The sequence below is a fragment of the Plutella xylostella genome, chromosome 2, assembly GCF_932276165.1.
Source record: "Plutella xylostella chromosome 2, ilPluXylo3.1, whole genome shotgun sequence".
Taxonomy (NCBI): Eukaryota; Metazoa; Arthropoda; class Insecta; order Lepidoptera; family Plutellidae; genus Plutella; species Plutella xylostella.
The window spans coordinates 1,118,488-1,141,408 of NC_063982.1; the positions used below are offsets into that span (position 1 = coordinate 1,118,488).

The following is a 22,921-nucleotide window of genomic DNA, read 5'->3' on the forward strand; positions in this document are numbered from 1 at the left end:
TAAATTAAAAAGTTTATCTATTACGCGTAGTGACGGCGGCGGCGGCGCGTATCAGGATACATCGGACTAGATTTGTAATCTGTGTTGTGGACAGTTATTTTCCAAATCAGAAATAGGTACCACGCCGTTTGTCACGGATTAGTGTGTCGCCTGGTGTGATACAGTACTTACTAACAGTGAAAATATACGAGACATCTATTTCAAAACTTATACAGTGAAACTTGGGTAAGTAGAAGTTGCCGACACTTTGGCACTCAATTATTATTATCTCTCTTAGGGCGGATTCGACCAACGACGAGTAACTCTTTACTCACGAGTAAACTACTAGTTACTCGCGAGTAAGCAGATTTTGCATTCTACCAAACCTGAAACCAAGATAAGTAGCTTATCCCAAGAATAAAATGTTATACCGCCAAAATTGACCGTGTAACGAGCTTATCCGAGAGTAATTTTGTAATGGCGGCAGCACATCAGCTGATTAGAAAACCGTCATAATGTCATGTAAACACATCTGTCAAAACATAAACAAAAGTACGTTAAAAGGCAAATTCTCAGAATAACAACAGCGAATAAAATATTAAAACATAAACAATTTTATCCTATTATAATCCGTTCAAACTAAGTTGGCATGTCATTTCTATTGCATGCTTTGAAACGCAGCTATTTTTATTAAAACAAACATCTATCTTAATTTCCCCCTATAACCATGCTGTAAGTTTTTCTGGTGAGACACGCCCTCGTGGTCGACCACAAATGCGATGGACCGACGATATAAGGAAAACATCCGGTAGCAAATGGATAGAGATAGCCCAAGATCGAGATGAGTGGCATAGACTGAAGGAGGCCTACACCTTTGAGGTTGAAAACGGCTAAGAAGTTTTTCTGAAATACACTGAAACATAAATAGGTAAGTACTTTATTTTTTTTATCAAACATTTATGTTACCTCTGACGGATACATGACGGATACTAACTAACGCTTGAATTTCTGTCACCGTTGAATGATGCTGTGCTTTTATTCCCTCTTCATAACCATTTCTCGGTAAAACCAATATATTTAGATTCACCTCCAGACTGAATTACAGAACCTATGTGTCCGACCGAAAAGTGACATCAAGTACGCAAGTACTATCTGAAACAAAATAATCAATAATAATCAAAGCTTCTATGAAATGATAATAGTTCGATAAGCATAATCGGGGATGGCACACAATAATCATGTTATATTGTTATCGTCATCAATTTCAGCAAACTTATTGAACCAGATAACCCAACCTCCCGATACAGTACTTGTGTAGGTAAGTAGTACGTAAAAACTTCTTCTGTTTTATACCTATAGGTAATTGAATTCTTCGCTTCTTCTGTTATTAATTAATCTCATCAACAGTCAACCGTTACTCATAAAGTCGAAAGAAGAAGACAAAGTCGTGTTATTGTTTATGTTTATACTGACGAGTGTGGTGTGTCCTGCAGGTCACCAATGCCGGCTGCCGAGCTGGTGGGGTCGCGGCGCGCGCTGCTGGCGGGGCTGGCCCTGTGCGCCGGCGCCGCGCTGCTGCTGCTCTACGCACCCCGCGCCCTGCGCCCCGCGCCCGCCCCCGCGGCGCCCATCAACCTCACTGCCACCAGCCCCGCGCCCCCCGCGGCAGGCAACCACACCTCCCCCGCTCCAGCCAGCAGAGACTCACGCGTCATCTTCACGCGGGACGTGTACGAGGCGGGCCACTCGCAGCCGCACGCCGAGCGCTGCGCCGCGCGGGGCGCCGGGCTCCGGCTGTTGATTCTAGTGACGTCAGCACCCGACCACGCCGCCGCTAGGGAAGCCGTGCGACTCACGTGGGGACACGCCGCGTTGAGGCGCGACATCGGCTTCGCCTTCGTACTTGGCAGTCTCGACTCACGCCACGAGGCGAAAGCTGATGCTATCAGAGCGGAAGACGAACTGTACGGGGACATAATCATCGGCAACTCGAGGGATTCTTACAGCAACTTGACGCTGAAGACCCTGTCCATGCTGGAGTGGGTGCACACGTACTGCCCCGAGGTGCCGCGGCTGCTGAAGGCCGACGACGACATGTTCATCAACGTCCCGCGACTGCTCCAGTTCATCGACGCGAGGAAGAACGAGACAAGAACAATCTGGGGGCGCGTGTTCGAGCGCATATCGCCACAGCGGTCCTTGAGGTCTAAGTACTACTTGTCGCCGCGGCAGTATCCGTCCAACGTGTTCCCGGACTACGCCACCGGTGGCGCCTACCTCATGACCACCGACGTGGCGGGGGAACTGCTACAGGCCGCGGGGCAGGAGCCATACTTGCGGCTAGAGGATGTCTTCGTGACGGGCGTGCTCGCCAGCAAGCTCAAGATCAAGCGGCAGAACGCGGCGGAGTTCTATAATAAGCAGGTGCTGTACCTCACCTGCAATGTACAGAAAGGAATCTCGATACACATGGTGCGGTACCACGAGCAGTTCGACTTGTGGCGAAAGCTACTCGATGGGTTGACGAAGTGCGGAGACACCTAGACCCTGCGCTGGACTTAAATTTACTGAGGTTTCTTTTAAATTAGTCTTAAATTATTTGAAAGAGAGGAAAGGGAAATAAAACTATAATGTTATCAGAGTTGGCGCTGCTGGTGATAAAATCTCTCTATTGTGATTAGTTGGCCAAGGATTATTCCATTATGTTAAGTGACCAGCCTTGCCCGATAATGCTGTAATAGACATTTTTCTTCTCAGAAGAAAGGACCAACCAACCAAAAAAAGACATGAGGCTCTAAAGAAGTGGGGGATATCAACTCATGAATGACTTTTGAATAGCTCTGGATCTGTTGATGGAGCAGATTGGTCATTTGTCTAACAAGATTGTATCTAATGTTAAATATGCCGATTGCCATATATGGGTTGTACCTTTTGGTACATTATTCAATTTAAGACCTTATACAGGGTGGGTCTTTCATAGGTGCACAATTCATAGGTGTGTATGAATAATCATACAAGAACATAATATAGGTCCCATTGGTCCCATTGGTCCCATATTATTTACAGGTATAAACCTGTAAATAATAAAATCATAAGCTATATTGACGACATCGTTTACTTTTCCTCGTTTTCGTTCGCTCTACATTTGACTACCTATATACCTTCCTATAATATAGTATTCTCACACCCTGGTAATAGTGGCTTTCATTTTCTTGCCTGAAAACATACATTCCATTTGTAGTATTTATGTATTACCACATGTAGTCAGGTGTAGTAAACAAAAAACAAATCTGAAAAAGTCACTCATGTGGCAAAATATTTTAAAAAATCATTTTCGGACAGACCTATGGGTAAAATTATTTCAAATTTGGGTATTTGATGGGTTATTGTCAGTGGCGGATTTACAAATTTGCCGCCCGTAGGCCATTAAATTTTTGCCGCCCCTACTGACTTTTGAAATTCAATAGTTAAATCCTGTTATTAGATGATCGTGAACTTAATTATATATTTCTGTCATTGACTAGATTATTTTTGCAACCCGCTATGTACTGAAAGTTTAATTTTGATATAAAAACAGGTTTATATATATACCCCCTTATTCATAGAAAAGTTACAATACGTTTTAACTAATAAACTGTTTTGTCCCTCTCTGTCAAAGAACAAATTGTACTTTGTCGGAGAGGGACAAAACAGTTTATTAGTTAAAACGTTCTGTAACTTCTCTATGAATAAGGGGGTTAGACTGTTGTATAGACAAAAAAAAACCCGACTTTAAAGCGCTTTAAAGACTTAAAACCTCAGCTCATTCTCTAACCCTAACAACTCTTACCAAACATTGTTTTTGTTAAATATGTTTATTGCACTTAACAGTTTAAAAACAATACAAACAATTTCTATTAAAATATGTAACAATTAGTTAATGGTGACAGAAAATAAGTTCAAATAATTTTACACTACTTATTTTCTTCGGCGATTTTAATTTTGCAAAATTATAAATTAAGTATACTGTCATATCAAAACTTTTTCATGAGTTCTGACTATGCACAAAATAGATAATTAAGCCTTTCTTGTCTTAAAGTAGGTCTTAGATAGTATTTACCCCGTTTTAAGCAAGAAAAATTGTCACCGGTGTGCATAGTGTCATGCGAAATGCTATATCAGTTTTGATAAATATGCTCCAAATTATGTTTTTGCAGTAAAAAAGATAGACTTTGTAATAATCCAGAATCTGGTTTTATAGAAATTCTTTCAGAAGAAACGTGGCATTGAAAGTGTAGGCATTCCTTAACTAAATCAGATTCTAAATTATTAGGATATTTTTTTTCAACGTAATGGCTTTTTCCGTTAGGGTCGATGGTAACAATTCACTCATTTTAGTTGTAAAAGAAAACTTCTCGTTTAACTCGTGTGGTAGGCCTTTTGCCATTTCTCTAACTCGGATACGAGCCGATCTTCATGGTAATAAAACAATATTAGGTACACGAAGTTGTGGAGAGATGGTGCTCGTGCTAGGCTCCGAAGATCCTGTGTTACGAGTTTTTTTATTTTATGTTTATTGAAACGCTATTAGAATATTTTAAATTTTATGGTCACATAAATACAAAATTATACCTCAGTATAATATATTACAGTGCGTTTATTAATCGTTTATTTATATATGGACTATGTACAGTTGTACAAGTACAATTATAAAAAAAACTGTTTAAAAAAATTTGCTAAATTTGCCGCCCCTCGAAATCTGCCGCCCTAGGCACTGGCCTTTTTGGCCTATAGGTAAATCCGCCACTGGTTATTGTATGATATGTATCACCCCCTTATGCTTGGACCACTATTAACGCTACACCTGTAAGTATACGTTTATAAGAACATTTATAAATAACTCATAATATTTATACTATCACTGCTCATATCATACTATCAATCCTAGAACACCATGTAGACCGGTAATTATCTGAGCAAGACGATGGTTCTACCTTTTTTGGCATAAGATTTATTTGCCTTATCTCGTATTGCATAGTAACGTTTGGTCAAAGTCTCGTTACGCCGAAAATCGTATGGCATAAATCTCGTTTAGTAAAAAGTTATTTCGCATAACATTGTTTAGCCTAATAATAGTATGGCCAAATCTTGAATAGCCTAATAATGCTATGGCATAGGTTTATTAGGTTTATACAAAGTAATAATATTCGTTTGGCTTTAACTTTGACGGAGCGTCTCCCTACATAGCGCAAACTGGTGCCTTGTATTGTTTCCGCTGTTTGGAAAACGCTCCGCTCCGCTTCGCTGCGCTCCGCTTTGGTTTTGATGAACATGTGCACCTAACACGCTCCTCCTCGCTTTGCTCGTCGTCGCACCTATTTTTAGGTTTCGATCTCATGGGGTTTGTAATAATTATATTGGTCGTTAACTTTCGATTTTTTGATCATACAATATCGTGATTTTCGGGATGTAGGAGAAAAATACCACAATTTGTACATTTACTAAATACTTAATATATTATTTATTAAGATAACATAACGAGAAACAAGATTATACATAGGTATAGACGAACATAAATTTGAGCAAACGAAACTTAGGTGTTTAAAGATTGTGCCTAAAGAGTTTTAGACGAAACGAGCCTTATGCCACATAAGTCTTGGCAAAGTGATGGTTCGGCCAAAAAAGTTTAGACCATACGAGTTATGCGAAATGAGTTTTGGTCAATAAAGATTATGCGAGATGAGCGGAACCCCAAGACGATAGATCGCACCTCCCTGACCCCTTAGCATGAATTTTCATCCTGAACGTGAAGTAAAATTACTCGATGAATTTTGTATGAATATTTTAGTTCTGCTACCGACTATGGAGCATTTACTCTCCTGTCCCCTGTGCCCTTCCACCTGCACACGGGAAGACTTACTCCAGGCCAACCAGAATGCTATCAAAGTTGCTTCTTTTTGGTCTGGACAAATATAAAAAAACGCATTTCACTGACACGAAAGAAGAAGAAGTTCTGCTACCGACCGACCGCCAGGGACGCTGTTCATATTTTCATACAAAATTACTCGATGTTTTGTACTTCACGTTCACGATGAAAATTCATGATAAGGGGTCACTGATCGCTTCTGCATGCGAATCGTGCGATCTGTCGACTGCCTGAGCCGTGGATTGTGGTGTGTGTGTGTGATGGGTGGTTAGGCGAATTACACATATAAGTATATTACCTAGATACAATACTCTACCTAACTGTATTTGTATTACATACATACATGTATAAACTTAAGATATAAGTAATGTTCTGGTTACACTACTTATTACCTATTTGTATTGTACAATATCTACATGTTTAACGGTCTAATGTTAAGTAATAAGAGAAAAAAACCCTTAACACCCCTTACGTTTTACGGTATTATTGCTATCAATGTCAAATAAAGTTTTTTTCTTTCCTTTTTCCAAACTGGAGGTACGATGGCGATGATGATGATGAAGTATAATAAGTATATGTTTGTCCGCAGTGGCGACCCCAGGATCCCCCATACCGTCGACGAGCCGCACGACGCCTGAAGAACTGGCGGAGATGGAGATGGCGGCCTTCAGGGGGCTACAGGGAGATGATCAGGTCGTTTGGGTAGGAATTGAAGCTTTGTGTAAGTAACTATGTGGTATTATGGTCTAAACTGCCATCTGATAGTTGGACTACTCGTATTTGTAATACTGTGTCACAAGGGGGAAAACTGTTCGTCGCCGACTGAGTTAGCGGCGACGACGGTTTGAGGTAAGCGTCCATGTTTGTATAGGTATCGTACGTATCGCACCAAACGGATCGTCATAAACGTATAGAGAAACGGCGTAGGCAATGCCGATGTAGTGGACACACTTGTAAGGTTGTACCTAAGATAGGATATACCGATAGGTGGACGCTTACCTTTAGTGGTATCTACTGTAGATATTGGAAGATATAGTAGGTAAGTATCTACCCTATCTACATAAGTATACCTACTCCTATGTTTGGGTTTTATCACTGGCTGAAATGACCATCGCGTCTGAGAGGCAATAAAAAGAAGAAACCTATAAAAGAGGTTTAGGACTTCTCGATATAAAGTATTTGTTGTGATTCAAGAAAATTTTATCAACAAATATTTTCTCTTATTTTATAGGGTTCCCCTCATCTCGCCTAATCTTTAATGCCCGAAACTCGTTTCGCATAACTCGTATGGTCTAAACTTTTGTCTTTTTTGGTCGAATCATCCCTTTGCCAAACCTTATGTGGTCTAAGGGTCGTTTCGTCTAAAACTCTTTTGGCACAATCTTGAAACATCTAAGTCTCGTTTGCTCAAATTGATTTTCAAATCGGTAATCTTGTTTCTCCTTATATTAAGTTATTAAATAATATATTAAGTAGGACAAGTTTAGTGTCCCATGTATACAAAGTCTTTATAAAAGTCATTCAAAACCGCATCGCAAGCAAGCTGGACTCTCACCAACCACCTGAGCAGGCAGGTTTTCGCCCGGGCTTCTCCACAACCGACCACTTACACTCACTCAACCAAATAATTGAAAAATATAACGAGTACAACAAGGACCTTTATTTAGCATTTGTAGATTTTAGTAAAGCGTTTGATAGTCTCCATCATAACTCAATAATTACAGCTCTTACCAACCAAAATATTGAACCCGTGTACATACAAATTTTAGAAAAAATATACAACAATAGTACAGCTGACATAAAACTGCAACAAACCGGAGCAACATTTAAAATAGAAAAAGGAGTCAAACAGGGAGACCCGCTATCTCCTAAATTATTTACGGCCACTTTAGAGGAAATATTCAAAGGGCTAGCGGTCTTGTGGACGGACAGGGGTATTGACATTGGTGGCAGAAGGCTCACAAATCTTCGCTTCGCTGATGACATAGTCCTGTTCGCCACTTCTGCACCAGCACTTCAAACAATGCTAGAAGACCTTAGCACGGCGAGCCTTGAGGTTGGACTGAAGATGAACCGGTCAAAGACTAAAGTCATGAGTAACAGTGCAAAACGTAGGGTTGAGGTAGATGGTCAGGAGATCCACGGACCTGCTTAGTTGTCTAAGTGGGAGGGGAGGTGAACCCCTACGTGGCGCGTCCCAGGTGGCGGATAGGGAGCCTCGGTTCTTTGCTACTACTACGCTCGTACTAGTGGCATTGAGCCGAGGTTGAGTTTAACTCTCGCGGACCAAACACCAAGGTGGAGGAGGTCTAAATCATGGAGGTACAAAAAATAGATGATATTGTACCCCAGGAGGGTCCCGTAACTGGAGAATCCCTCCCCGAGCCAATTGGCTCGGGCTGCCCCTCGTATTCTGGGGGGGGCAATTTGCACCTTTATGATTTAGAAAAAACTACTTGTGACAATGTGTCAGGTATTGAAGTTTCAATTTGTGATAAAGAATTTGCGCGCCCATTTGAGCGCTCGTCTCAGCGCAGAGACAGTGTCGGGTCCGACACGTCGTCGGTGGTGTCATTTATCTCTATGACATCATCGGACGTCGTGTCTAAACGGCCCAGGAAAAGGGGGAACCCGGGAGCCAATAACAGCCCGCCGGGTTCAAAACGCCGAGTGCTAAGGCGCTCGGTTAGGGATGGAAGTGGGGAGGACGATGAGATTCTTGGCCAATCTCTCACCCCCTCCAACACCAGGGCGAAGGCCTCACTACCAAAGGTGGATGACCTGTTGGCAGAAATGCAGGGACGACCGACAGCTGATCTGAATGCTTTTATTGCAGCTCAGCTGTCCACTGTCGAAGGGGTTGCCGACAGGTCGAGAAATTTGAAGGGCACCTTCGTCCACAGTCTTCGCCTTGCCGCGAGACGCAGGCGTACGAGGTGCAGGCCGCCACCACAGAGCTGGTGCAACGCACGGTGTCGGGCCGGAACGAGGAGAGGCTGGAGCGGGAGAACGCAGAGCTGCGCTCTCAGGTAGCCGCCCTCAGTTCGAGGCTGGAGGACTTGGCCAAGGAGGTGGCAACACTCCGGCAGACCCAGGACCAGGTTGCAGCGCCGGTTTCGCCTGTCAGGCCTTCCCCCGAACCTTCGGGAGAATGGGAGCGGTGCCTGATGGAGCGCATTGGGAGTTTGATGGACAAGAAACTTACGGCAGTTGCGTCCATCGCTTCCGCTCCTAAGACTCCACCTCGTGTCGGCTCGACACCGTCAGCCGGGCACAATAGGCCAGCAGTGGGGGCAGTCCCAGGGACACAGCCCAGGCCTAAGGCCAAAAAAAGGAAGAAGAAGAGGAAGAAGGGGGTTGTGGAGACCCCAGCTCCGGTGGCTCGTACACAACCAGTGCCCTCCTCTGCTACTCCGGCAGCGGGAGGAAGCACCTGGGCCACCGTAGTGAGCAGGAAAGCCCAGAAGCCGAAAGCAGCGGTCACTGCATCGCAGCGGCCGGCACAGACGAAGAAGGTGGTTCCGGCGAAGCCTCCCTCATCGGCAGCTATTGCTGTCACAATTCGGGAGGGCGCAGACGTCACATACGCTGTTGTCATGGCAGCAGCGAAGGAGCGTGTGCGCCTGAGTGACTGCGGTATTAGCACCGTCCGCATGAAGCGAGCCGTGGCCTCGTCCTAGAGGTTTCTGGCGCAGAATGCTCGAAGCATGCGGACGATCTTGCCGCGAAAATGAGGGAGGCCCTAGCCGACATGCCGGTTCATATCGCGCGCCCTTTTAAGACGGGTGAGGTGCGCGTCATGGATCTGGATGAGGCAATCTCGCCTGTTCAGTTGGCCGCGGCGATTGCGAATGCGGGAGAGTGCCAGGCTGCCGACATCAAGGTATAAATAAATAATAAAATAAATAAATAATTTATTGATCCAAAAACATGTAAAAATATACATCGAGTGAACATTATAAATATGGTAAACCTTGCCACCTAAACTAGGTTTAAGGCCTGTAATATAGGTGACAAGCTCTTCCATTAAATCTAAGTAAGAGCATGTGAATGTATACAATTTTACAGACAAAAGTATTGACAAAAACAAGAACATTTTAAAAATAACATGCAAACTTAACTAACTATAATATCTTGAAAAACAATTTTGAAAGTTATAAATGTAATATAATGTATGTATATAATCACTAAGATTATTTATTTTTATATGTATGTATGTAGGTATCTAGTTAGTAGACTAAATTTATAAGCAATAGCAGTTATACCTCACAGATAATTAATTTGAGTTACAGTATTTTCATTATAGATAATTTAAGTAAAGTTGATAATTTGCACCCAAGTCTTCTTATACAAGTTCCTTTAACTGATGTGCAATATCTTAAATCTAATGTTAGTTCTAACCTTAATTACTACAAGGCTGACTATGAGAGCATTAATTTAGAATTAAGTTCTATAGATTGGGATAGCTTACTTTTAAGTTGTGATAATGTTAATTCTATGGTAATATTACTTAACGATACGTTACATTCAATTATCAACAAATTTGTACCTAAACGGAGCAGAAAGATGTCAAAGTATCCTCCTTGGTTTACTAAAACACTGATTCGGGTTCTCTCTGAGCAAAACAAGATTCGTATTAGATATTATAAATACAAAAACCCTAGAGATAAACTGGAATACGATATTCTACGTAATAGATGTCACAAACTTATAAATACATGCTATAGAGATTACAAAAATAGACTTGAATCTGAAATGAAGACTCAGCCAAAAGCCTTTTGGAGATTTATCAAAGATAAACGAAAAGGTTCCTCAGCAATACCGGCTGAGATGCATTTAAATAGTGAAACTGCATGTAATGCACATGATATAACTAATCTTTTCGCAACTCATTTCTCCAATATATATAACAAAAATATTGCCAATAATATCCCTCTCCTGAGTAATAGTTCTTCACACATTACAAATAACATACATATTTTCATCACCGAGAAAGAAATCAATAAACATATACGAAAGTTAAACGTTTACCAGAGCGCTGGTACGGATGGCATACACCCTCTCTTTGTTAATCGCTGTGCAAAATATCTAACCTACCCTCTCTTTATTATTTTCAATCGCTCATTACAAGACGGACAGTTTCCAAATCCTTGGAAGAGAGCTAGAATTACTCCTATCCATAAGAAAGGTGATTTATCAGTGGTATCTAACTATAGACCAATCTCTATTCTTCCATGTTTCTCCAAACTATTTGAATCCATAATTTGTCCCATTGTTACTAGAAAATTAGAAAACATATTAAGTACATCTCAGCACGGCTTCAGAAAAGGGCGCTCAGTCGAGTCTAACTTAGTCACCTATATAAATGAACTGTCCCATAAAGTAGATACTGGTCACCAAATTGACGCAATATACATAGACTTTGCCAGCGCATTCGATAAAGTAAACCATTCATTACTGATAAAGAAGCTTGCATCTGTAGGTATTAATGATTGGCTACTTCAATGGTTTACTTCTTACTTAGGAAATAGAGAACAATTTGTTTCTGTCAATGGACACGAGTCTAGAACTTTTTATGCAGAATCAGGGGTTCCCCAGGGTTCGCACTTAGGACCTATTCTTTTTTTAGTTTTCATTAACGACCTTACTCACCAAATTAAACATAGTAATCAATCTCTTTTTGCTGATGATCTTAAAATCTATAGAACAATCACATCTTCTCAGGATAGTACTCTTCTTCAAAATGACCTCAATAATATTTTAAATTGGTGTCATTCCAATGATATGTCTATTAATGCTCAAAAATGCTTTCATATAAAATTTACTCGTAAACGAAATCCTTTTAACAACAATTATCTTCTTGGGACCGATATAGTCACTGAAGTATCTGAAATTCGAGATCTTGGCATAATCATTGACTCCAAACTAAAATTTTCATCCCACATCGACCATATTATCAAGAAGGCTGCACAAATGCTTGGATTTATTAAACGCAATAGCAAAGAATTTAAGTCCGAGACCAAAATCTTATTATTTAATTCCCTAGTGCGGAGTCACCTGGAATTCTCTTCTTCTGCTTGGAGCCCCTCCTACACAATACATTCACAACGAATCGAAAGCATACAGAGATCTTTCACTCGCCATCTTGCCTTTATATCCCGTAATATTTCCCACAGATCTCCTTATGAGCACCGACTAAAATTCTTTAAAATGACTTCTTTACGAAATAGACGTGAAACGCATGACTTAATATTTCTTTATAAAACTTTAAATAATTTATTAGACTGTCCTGATATTCTTGCATCTATCTCTTTCCCAATCCCATATCACCTTCCAAGATATCCCATAAAGAAACTTCTCAGTGGACCCCAAGCTCGCACGAATGTTGGATCCCACTCTCCAATCAATAGGTTATGTGATCTTTATAACATGTATAATAATAAATTAAACATTGACATCTTTCACGACTCCTTTAATATCTTTAAGAAAAAAATATGCCAGAAATAATTGTTATATTTTTTTCTTCAATTTTTTCTTCAATTTGTTTTGCTAAAAATTATTTTAATGTTTGTTATATTGTTTATTTCCATCTTTAATATTCTGTTGTTTATAAGATAATTTCTTTAAAAAGGATGTGTACGCCTATAAATGGTTTTCGCAACGAAATTGTTACCTATTAATTTATCTTTGTATTTTGTGTTGTGTAAACTGCTGGCGTTCCATATTTTATAAATAAATAAATAAATAAATAAATTATAGAAGGAACTACATTATCCCCGAAGGGGTGATATTAATATTTTTTCTGTCTCTTCATAATTAAGTGGTTTGAGCCAGTTTAAAAGTATTCGCTTGGTTTCAAATTTATTAAGAGCATGAATATTATATTGTTTGTTAGCAACATTATAAAGAAATCCACCAAGGTAGGTCTCTAATCTGTTTATGAAACAAGTCTTAAAGCCTTCAGTTTTAGAGATGTTATGGGAACGACGGGTCGCGATGGTGGCACAGGAGGGAGAATAATGCGTAGACGAATGGTACCGAATTATAGCACACTGGATATATAACTGCCTCACCGTAAGTACACCGCACTCTCTGAATAGGTCGGAAGTTGGGTATCTGATGGGCTTGAAAGAGCTTACTTTCAGTATTGCTCTTTGAGCGCGCTCAAGTGGTAGCAAGTACGTTTTGAACGTACCTCCCCAAGAATTAATGCAATACGTAAGTATTGATTGGCAAAGCGTAAAATATACCATTTTAAGGAGACAAGGGTTAGCTACATGGCGTAAAGTGCTAAAAATTGCCATCAGTCTTCTTATTCTAAGGGTAAGGTTGGCAATATGGTACTTAAATGTAAGATTACAGTCGATAACAACTCCTAAATACTTTATTTTATCAACACTTTCAAGTAGAGTGCAGTTGCAATCCCGTGAAGCGGATGAAGCATCGCCAGGGCAGATGTGAGCCCGGATTTTGAGGGACTGAATTGATTTCCGAGGTTTGCGAATAGAAAAGGACATATACTTGGTTTTATCTGCATTTAACGTCAAACTATTTATGAGTAACCAATTGTTTACTAAGTTAAAACCGGTTTGGGCGCAGTTAAAGGTATCGTTCCAGTCGTCCCCTTGAAACAAAAGCGCTGTGTCATCGGCAAAGGTAACGATTTTACCTTTAAGCAAATCTATGCTACACAGCTTATTTATGTATAGCAAAAAGAGAGTTGGCCCAAGGATGCTACCCTGTGGGACACCATAAGTAACAGGTAATGGATCGCTAGTGTAATTTCCCACCCTAACAACTTGAACCCTGTCTGTAAGATAGTCTCTGAACAAGTCTAGAGGGACACCACGAACTCCAACGCTTTCAAGCTTGCACAATAACTTCGGAACCGATACCGTATCGAAAGCTTTTGCCAAGTCTAGAAATATTCCTAAGCATTTCTTCCCTTTGTCTAAATTTGTAGCAACAAAGTTAGTCAGCTGCGACACTGCATCGGCCGTTGATTTGCCACTTCGGAAGCCGAACTGATTAGGAGACAAAATAGACATTGACTCGAGGTATGAGACAAGACGGTTGTTCAATAGACGTTCCAATATTTTCGATAGCGTAGGCAAGATAGAAATCGGTCTATAGTTATTGATCAGCGTTCTGTCACCAGCCTTGTATACAGGTATAATAATTGCCTTTTTAAAAGCGGTGGGAAAAATACCTGTGGTGAGGGCCAGATTGCAGATATGGGTGAGAGGTGATATTAGGTATTCTTTGTTCTGTTTGATGACTTTTGAGGAGATGCCATCCCATCCTACTGAGCCAAGTAATTTAAGGGAATCAATAGTAGCATTTATTTCAAATTGGTCAGTTGGAATCATTGTAAATGAATTTGGAAGCTCCGCTGGTGGAGAATGACGCCGAGGTATATTGAGGTTAGCTATTTTCTCTGCCAGATTTTTACCTACGTTAGCGAAAAAGGAGTTTGTTTTATTTACAGCGACAGTCGGTGAGCTATCCGATTTCAGTATGTCCTGGGCAGAATCCTTTTTAGGTTTACGGTGAGTAATGCTGTTAATAGCTTCCCATGTTTTTTTGATTCCCAAATTGCTAGCACTTTCTAGTTCATTTCGATCATACTGCCTTTTTAATTTTTTTATTAATTTCCCGCAAAAATTCCTATACCGCGAATAGGTGAGTTTTAAAAGATAATTATCTGGATCCTTCCTAACTTCACTGTGTAACTTGTCTCTATGTTTGACACAACGAAGAAGACCTGGTGTCATCCACTGCTTTAAAACCACTTTTCTTCTAGGTATCTTGACGTAGATAGTATTTTTAGTGACTATATCCGAAATACACCGGACCAGGAAGTCAGTTGCTATGTTGCAGTCATTAGATTCTAATATTGGACTAAAATTTAAATTTGAGAGATCTTTGCTTATCGCCGGAAAGATAATTTTGGGTACAGTGGTACATGGTCTGAATTTTTTGAGGTCAGATTTTAGTGAAAATAATATTGAATCATGGTCAGTTATAGAGCTCTTTATCACTAAAGTGGTGGTGGCATTATTACTTCTTACAAGCACGTGATCTAAACAGCTGTTTACTCTTGTAGGGATGGTGTGAGAAGGCCAGAAACCTAAAGAATGAGTCATGTTTAAGTACTCCTCAGCATGCCGGTCTGTCGTCATAGGAGTAATATCAATGTTAATATCTCCAACTAATAAAATATTTTTATATCTAAGAAGTGAACCGAGAAGCGAGCTTAGAGAATCTAGGAAATTCTCAATTGACTTGTAAGAAGGTGATCGATATATAGAGACTATTGCAGTAGATTCAATGATTGAAACTAGGCAATTAGCATCTTGGAATTTTGGCTCATAAGTTTGACTAGATATATCACTTCTGATGTACACAATGACACCATCATTTTGTAAAATATAGTTGCTAGTTATATAGGTGTAGTAACCGTCAAGTGGAGGGGCAGAATTATTTACCGATAACCAACATTCCGTTAACACAATAATATCCGGTAGTAAGCCAATTCGAGTTAGGAGAGTGGAAAAACTGTGAAAGTTACACCAAGCACTTCTGATATTTTGCGTTATAATAGTTAGTGAATTTTCCTGCGATAACATATATTTAGGGCAATCCTCAGCACTACATATCAATGACTCTGGGTTAGAAAGGCTATCCAATATGTTAGAATTAAAATTAAAGTTATCATCCATTTGTATATTTGTTAACAAATGCTCTAGCAACATTAACCACAGGGGTAAATGACTGTTTTGGGACAGAAAGATTTAACTGACAGAGTAGCCCAATAATAAGTGGGAAGCTAACTGCAGCGTGAGTCATCAGTCGGTTAATACTGCTTTTAAATGAGAGGATTACAATACGAGAGATGCTAAATAAATAAATGCTAAAGTACAAGCTGTTAGGCCTAGCGATCATATCAGAATTATTTATACCTAAAAATATCAGAGGTTGGATTGCATGCAAGCATAGTTTACAGAATTTAATTTTGACATCATTCAAACAACATACATTTTTTTGAGGGTGTAACAATAACATACAGAAATAAATCATTAACCTAAATAAAATAATTAACCTTTTAGTAGCATGCATTAGGTAGGTAGAGCAAAAATATACTAGTCATTTGATTAATAAAGTTTCATTCTTCTTTAATTCATCCAAATGCGCTTCACTCCTTATCATTATATGAGGTCTGCCTTCTTCTTTTCGCAAGAACACGCGCCCATTCGACGACCAAGTGTAGGCAAAGTTAAATTTCTTAGCGAATTCACGGGCGCAAAAGAATAAGCGCTTAGTGTTTGCTGATAGGAGTTCAGATGCGAATATCGGCTGTTTAGTACCTGCCATTCCTAGGTTAAGAGAGCTCAGTTTGTCAGTGGGTGAGATTTGTTGTAGACTTTTATTCCATCCAGAATTTGAGATTTCTTAAGCGTGTTGCACAGTTCAATGCAAACTGAGGATGATGTTGTCTCCTTTTTCGAAGGTAATCGGTAGACGTCACGGATGTCAATATCTCTAATACTCAGTTCGAGTGAGTCACACAACTTAAGGACGCTATTATATAACTGATCCCTTTTCTCTCCTGGAATTTTGGGGACGTTTCTCAGCTCAACACTTGTTTTAAGAGAAGTAAACTCTACGTAATCTAATTTGCTCTCGATTTGCGCGACACTCAGCTCGAGTTTTTTCTTTTCTTGCTCAAGATAAGAGAGTTTAGTTTCTATATTTTTCATGTCTTCACTCAGACCATTCATCGCTTTTTCTATCTCTTTGTTGGTGGTTTGAATGGATTTATTTTGTTCCTGGATGGATATTATACGATCTTCCAACTTATCGAGGCGAAGAGAGTGGTTAGCCATCAGAGTTTTCATGGATGTGAGAAGTTCCTCCTTCAGATTACTCATTTCATCTGCAAAATCAGTGCTATGGGATCTCTGTCGTTTATTCCGCTGAGTTGCAGAGCTTTGTTGTACATTTAATGTACTGGACTCTGATAAATTAATTTGAGTTTTGTCCGGTTTAGCAGCTTTGGACGGCGGCGATCTTTGACATTTTGACATTGTTAATTACAATGTGTGGACAGAAAACTTTGCGCTACCAGGATCACAGCAAATGCAGGAGATCGTCGCTATCGCTCGGGCCGATGACGTGACCGCGATGACGTCAAATAGATCGGTAACAACTCGCGCCCGCTACCAGGGGCGCAGACAGAAGTAGGAGCTGCAGTTAACCGGTACACCGGTGGGCGTGGCTTGGACGTAGTGAGCTGTCAATCAACTTTGGTTACTCACGCGCCGCTGCGCCACTAGACCTCTTCTGGTGTCATGCGCTCCTATTATTACAGCTGATTTAACTTGCACAGAATTACTTTATATTACTTTATATTATTTAAAAATAAATTCGACACTCTAATTGCACGTTCACACTCGAGAGCGGGCCGGGGGGAAGAGGAAGGTGGGCGAGATCCGACAAGCACGGTCGGGTTTGAATTCGGCGTGGGTCCGGTGTCCGCTCTCTGCGGTGCGCAAGCTGGCAGCAGCGAAGCGCATCCGCGTGGGGTGGGCATCGGCGAGAGTTGAGGTCCTGGCGGCCAGACCAATGCAGTGCTACCGCTGCCTCGAGACTGGCCACGTCCGCCGCCAGTGCCCCAACTCTGTTGACAGAAGCGACAGGTGCTACACTTGTGGGGAGACCGGTCATCGCGCAAACCAGTGCAGGGCGGATAGGCCGAAATGCCCTCTTTGTGCCGACCTCGGTAGGCCATCAGACCACCGGCTGGGCAGCAAGAGGTGCACTCCTCCAAAGGGCCGTAAAAAGAAGCCGCAGGCCTTGCCTGCCAATCCCCGAGCCGATGAACCGGTCCCAGCCAGCTTGCCGGTTCCAACGGGCAACACGGGCCCGAGGGAGGCAATGGAGGTTTCCCATTCGCAGCCATAAACTTGTTGCAAGGCAACCTGAATCACTGCCGAGAGTCACAGGACTTGTTCCTGCATACTCTGGCGGAGCGTTCGGTTGCCATGGCAGTCGCGTCGGATCCTTACCGAGTGCCAAATCACCCCCGATGGTTCGGCGATACCGGAGGATTCGTCGCCGTTTATTGGTGCGGTGGATCGGGTGACCCCCCGTGCACTCTCCTCGAGCGGGGCTTGCGCTTTGTGGCGGTTCAGCTAGGCCCTATGGCGGTAGTGGGCTGTTACCTGTCCCCCAACAGTCCCCGTGCAGAGTATGAGTCTCATCTGGATGCGGTAGCGCTGTGTGTTCGCAGATGCTTGCCTCGCCCCGTGCTTGTCCTGGGCGATTTCAACGCCCACTCTAGAGCCTGGGGCGGGGAGGCAGACGACGCTAAGGGAGACTCAGTGCTGGAATGGGCTGCTGGGCTCGACCTACGGCTCTTAAACCGGGGGTCCGTGCCCACGTGCGTGCGGTGGCAGGGGGAGTCGATCGTGGATCTTTCATGGGCAACTCCTCCTGCTGCACGTCTTGTGTCTGGATGGAGGGTGGCTGAGGAGATGGTAACCCTGTCGGACCATCGACACGTCGTGTTTGAGGTGAACCTCCGGCCAGCTGGCCATACCATCCGCACGGACACTGCACAACGCCGCTGGGCATTAAAATCGCTGGACCGGGATAGCCTAGTTGCTGCTGCAACGGTAGCGTCATGGGCGGGAAGACCGGCCGAAGGCGTCAGCGTAGAAGAGGAGGCCAATTGGTTCCGGGAAACGATGACGTCCATCTGTGACGCGTCGATGCCTCGGGCCAAGCCATCCACGCGCAGAGGGGCGTACTGGTGGTCAGAGGAAATTGCGCAGCTGCACGCGGTTTGTCTCCGCAGTCGACGCCAGTACACCCGAGCACGGAGAAGACGCCAGGCAACGGAGGCCGAAAAGAGTACCGCCTATGACGCCTATCGGGAAGCCAAAAACGCGCTTCGTTTCGCGATTGCAGACGCGAAGGCTCGGTCCTGGAAGGAGCTCCTGGAGGGTCTCAACAGGGATCCATGGGGCCGACCGTACAAATCAGTACTGGGCAGGCTGCGTCCGTGGGTCCCTCCGTTGACCGAAACCCTGGAACCCGCTCTGGTAGAGACGGTGGTCAGCACACTGTTTCCCAGGGCCCAGGAAGGTCAACAAGACCCTCTCCCGTTAGACCCGACCACGTGGTCTGACGAGTTAGGAGTGAAGGATCCGGAGCTGGAACGAGCAGTCAGGCGTCTCGGAGCGCGGAACACCGCTCCCGGCCCCGATGGCATACCAGGACGTGTGTGGGTGCTGGCGCTCAGGGCGGGTTTATTCAGACAGTTCATCTGTCTGCTGAACCGCTGCCTGAGTGACGGCGAGTTCCCCACTGACTGGAAGGAGGCCACGCTGGTGCTCCTGAAGAAGGAAGGCAGGCCCGCAGACTCTCCCTCTGCGTACCGACCCATCTGTCTGCTGGACGAGGCTGGCAAGCTCTTTGAGCGAGTCATCGCCGATCGCATCCAGGCACACCTGAGATGGGATGGTCCCGACCTTTCGGATAGTCAGTACGGCTTCCGGATTGCGCGATCGACAGTGGATGCGATACTTCGCGTTCGTTCACTGTCGGAGCAGGCTGTGAACCAAGGGGGAGTTGCGCTGGCTATTAGCCTAGACATAGTTAATGCGTTCAACTCCATCCCTTGGGGAACCATTAGGGAGGCTCTTGTGTACCACCAATTGCCTTCCTACCTGCAGCGAATAGTCGGGTCATACCTATCGAACAGGTATATCAAGTACCCGGGCAGAGAGGGTATGTTTTCGCGGAGGGATGTCAGTTGCGGAGTTCCACAGGGGTCGGTGTTGGGCCCTCTTCTGTGGAACTTGGCATACGATGCGGTCCTGCGAGTTGAGCTCCCAGATGGTGTTAGCACAGTGTGTTACGCCGACGACACACTGGTAGTTGCTAACGGGGCCTCCTTCGAGGAGGCTATACCAAGGGCGGAAGATGCTGTGGCCAGAGTGATTGGCAAGATCCACCAGCTGGGTCTCAAAACAGCGCCCCACAAGACCGAGGCGCTGTGGTTCCACAAACTGCCTAGGAGCAGGGAACCACCTGACCTAGCGGTGCAAGTTGGTGATGCTCGTATCGCCATAGGACGGAATATGCGCTACCTCGGCCTAGTCCTGGATAGTCGCTGGTCATTCGAAGAACACTTCAAAAGGTTAGCCCCCCGGATACAAAAAGTAGCTGGTGCTTTGCATGGGCTGCTTCCGAATCTGGGGGGTCCTCGCGAAGGAGTCCGCCGCCTCTATACGGGAGTCGTGCGATCCATGGCCCTCTACGGAGCACCTGTCTGGTCGAAGAGACTGACGGGTGTCCGACGCAACCGAGCACTGCTCAACAGCGTCCAACGTAACATGGCCATCCGCGTTGTTCGTGGATATCGCACGATATCGTACGATGCGGCGACTTTGTTGGGTCGCTTTCCGCCACTCGACATCTTGGCGGAAATGGACGCTCGAGTGTACCAGCGACTACACAATGTGGAAGTTGCCGATGCGGAGCCGGCATCAGCCGTCCGGCGATACGAGCACCAGGTCACTCTGGAGCACTGGCGGGAGCAGTTGGAGGAGCCGAGAAGTTGTCGGCAGCGAGCTGTCGCAGCCGTACTTCCGTGCTTCGACGCATGGATGCAACGGCCGGGCAACCTCACGTATCGTCTGACGCAGGTGCTGACCGGGCACGGTTGCTTCGGTGAGTACCTGCACCGGATAGGGCGTGAGGTTGCACCGTCGTGTCACCACTGTGAAGGCAGCCTGGACTCCGCGCAGCACACACTTGCGGTGTGCCCAGCGTGGGAGTCTGAAAGGCAGATCCTGGCTAGCAGGATCGGGCCGGATCTGTCACTGCCCTCAGTGGTGGCAGCCATGACTCGAGGCAAGGAGTGTTGGAAGGCCGTGGTCCAGAGAGACCGTCATGGTCCAGAAAGAGGCCGCAGAGCGAGATCGGGAGAGGGCCGATCCAGCTCGGAGGCGACGGCGAAGGGCTCAGGCCAGGTGAGCCCGTCGCGTCCCTGTAGCCCGGGAGAAAGAATAAGGCTACGGTATCTCCTGCCCGTCGTAGAAGGCGACTAAAAGGAGGTTAGGGGTTGTGGGCGGTGAGGACGGGGGTCCGAGCCGCCGCATATTAGCGGCCCCGGGAAGAGCGGCTATGCATGTGGCCATGTACAGCCGCGCAGGCTGCGAAGGAGTGGGGAGACCTTGAGTCTCCCGGAGAAGAGCTGCGGCACGGTGTGAGGTGACTCCGGTGCGTTCCCCTGGAGATCCCGGAGCACCTACCTGCACTGATGGTGGCCACCGAGGGGGTTTTAGTGGGTAAAAATCCCACATATCCCGCCTTCCTCCCCCGAGGTCGGCGGGAATCTTTCTGAAGATTTCCCCCTCGTAAAAAAAAAAAAAAAAAAGATGGTCAGGAGATACAGTATGTCGAGGAGTACCTTTATCTAGGCCAGATAGCTTCATTTCATAACCGGCAAGACAAAGAAGTCGAAAGACGGATTGAAAACGCCTGGAAAAGCTTCTGGTCTATGAAATCTTTAATGAAGGGAGAGCTACCATTATCGCTCAAGCGGAAGCTCCTCGACTCGTGTATCCTGCCCGTCCTAACCTACGGCGCTCAGACTTGGTCTTTGACGGAACATCAGAAGTCTAGGCTGAAGGTTTGCCAACGAGCGATGGAGCGTAGCATACTGGGTGTGACCAGGCTAGACCGCGTCAGAAACACCACACTGCGCTCCGCCACTCGCATAAAAGACGTAGGTGCACAGACCGCTAAGCTGAAGTGGGCCTGGGCAGGCCACGTCATGCGAATGCACCCGGACCGGTGGGCAAAAATTATAACCGAGTGGGTGCCGAGCGACGGACGCAGGCGCCCAGGTAGACCTAGGCGGAGATGGCGGGACGACCTAGACAGATTTTTGCCGGATTGGCGTCAGGTGGTCGACAATAGAGACGTGTGGAGTGAACATGGGGAGGCCTTTGCCCAGCAGTGGGACACTGAAATGGCTACATAAAAAAAAAAAAAAGTAGGACATATACAAATTGTGGTATTCTTTTTGACAGTGCGACGCCACGTGGTTTTTGGCCGTCCCCTCTTTCGCTTGCCAGATGCAGCCCACTTTGTCAGGGCGATTTTGGGTGGATTGTCTTCGGATCTCCGCAGCGTATGGCCAATCCAGCTCCACTTCTTAAGCCGGATTTCCGAGTCAATTCTCCTCTGGTTGGTCGGTCTCCATAACTCCGTATTCGAGATGGTTCGCGGCCAGAATACCTTTAGTATCTGTCTAACGCATTTGTTGACAAACACTTGTATCTCTTACGAACCACGTTTCGCAACCATATAAGAGTACTGACTTGACGTTTAACTCGAAAATCCGAACTTTAGTGCGGCGAGCGATGACGGAGAAGTCCCAGACGGGCTTGAGCTGCGCAAAGGCTGACCGGGCCTTGTTGATGCGGGCGTCGATGTCGGCCTCGGTTCCGCCGTGTGAGTCCACGACGCTGCCGAGGTACGTGAATTTGTTCACTCTCTCCACGGCCTCCCCGTTTACATGCACGGCGCAATCATCCGACGTGTTGAGACGCATCTCTTTAGTTTTGGAGCAGTTTATGCGTAGTCCATCCTTTTTTGCTTCTCTGGCGAGGTCGTCAATTTTGGACTGCAGGTGTTAGCGTTTAGTCGATAGCAGACAAAGATCGTCTGCAAAGTCGATGTCCTCTAATTGCTGTTCCTGTGTCCATGGCAGACCTCTCTGCGATTCGCATGTGGCTCTACGCATTACGTCGTCTATTAGAACCGTTATAATCTAGAATAGCTTTAATATAATTTAAAACATCACCATTTCGTCCAAGCGAGATAAGAAAATATCCGTTATTCACATCCACGGTTATCTAACTATCCTCCTATTTACAACTCTTGTTTAATTTTTAACCGACTTCAAAAAAAGGAGGAGGTTCTCAATTCGTCGGGATCTTATTTTTTTTATTTTTATGT

The 22,921-nt window shown here is 44.4% G+C and overlaps 3 protein-coding genes across 15 annotated transcripts in view; 2 read left to right on the forward strand and 1 right to left on the reverse strand.

Moving 5' to 3' along the window:
• The window catches only part of LOC105389906 (beta-1,3-galactosyltransferase 5), a 41,634-nt gene that overhangs the window by 6,609 nt on the left and 12,104 nt on the right, over positions 1-22,921 (reverse strand). For 2 of the 11 annotated variants that reach the window (XM_038113334.2, XM_048633644.1), the window contains exon 1: positions 974-1,111. The exons of 6 other annotated variants lie outside the window; for them this stretch is intronic. In XM_038113334.2, the coding sequence (XP_037969262.2) occupies position 974 (1 nt within the window). In that variant the 5' untranslated portion in view covers positions 975-1,111. Of the gene's footprint in view, positions 1-24; positions 165-945; positions 1,112-22,921 lie in introns of those variants that run through there. 3 more of the 11 variants (XM_038113356.2, XM_048621548.1, XM_048621540.1) reach the window with 2 other exon arrangements.
• LOC119692498 (beta-1,3-galactosyltransferase 5) lies at positions 89-3,174 on the forward strand. Of its 3 annotated transcripts, none has more exons than XM_038113301.2 (2): positions 89-225; positions 1,473-3,174. In XM_038113301.2, the coding sequence occupies exon 2, from the start codon at positions 1,480-1,482 to the stop codon at positions 2,521-2,523; it is 1,044 nt and encodes a 347-aa protein (XP_037969229.1). In that variant the 5' UTR covers positions 89-225; positions 1,473-1,479; the 3' UTR covers positions 2,524-3,174. The 3 variants fall into 3 exon arrangements, with proteins under 3 accessions (XP_037969229.1, XP_048489554.1, XP_037969237.1); XM_048633597.1 differs by lacking the exon at positions 89-225 and adding an exon at positions 717-907; XM_038113309.2 differs by lacking the exon at positions 89-225 and adding an exon at positions 1,156-1,297.
• Positions 92-22,921, forward strand: part of LOC119691933 — a 70,566-nt gene continuing 47,736 nt past the window's right edge. The window contains exons 1-2 of the mRNA XM_048621626.1: positions 92-224; positions 6,474-6,605. Coding sequence (XP_048477583.1) covers positions 6,536-6,605 — 70 coding nt within the window. The 5' untranslated portion in view covers positions 92-224; positions 6,474-6,535. The remainder of the gene's footprint in view (positions 225-6,473; positions 6,606-22,921) is intronic.

Bases quoted from the DNA above. Each gene is read 5' to 3' on its own strand.
- LOC119692498 (XM_038113301.2), top strand. From the start codon at position 1,480: ATGCCGGCTGCCGAGCTGGTGGGGTCGCGGCGCGCGCTGCTGGCGGGG.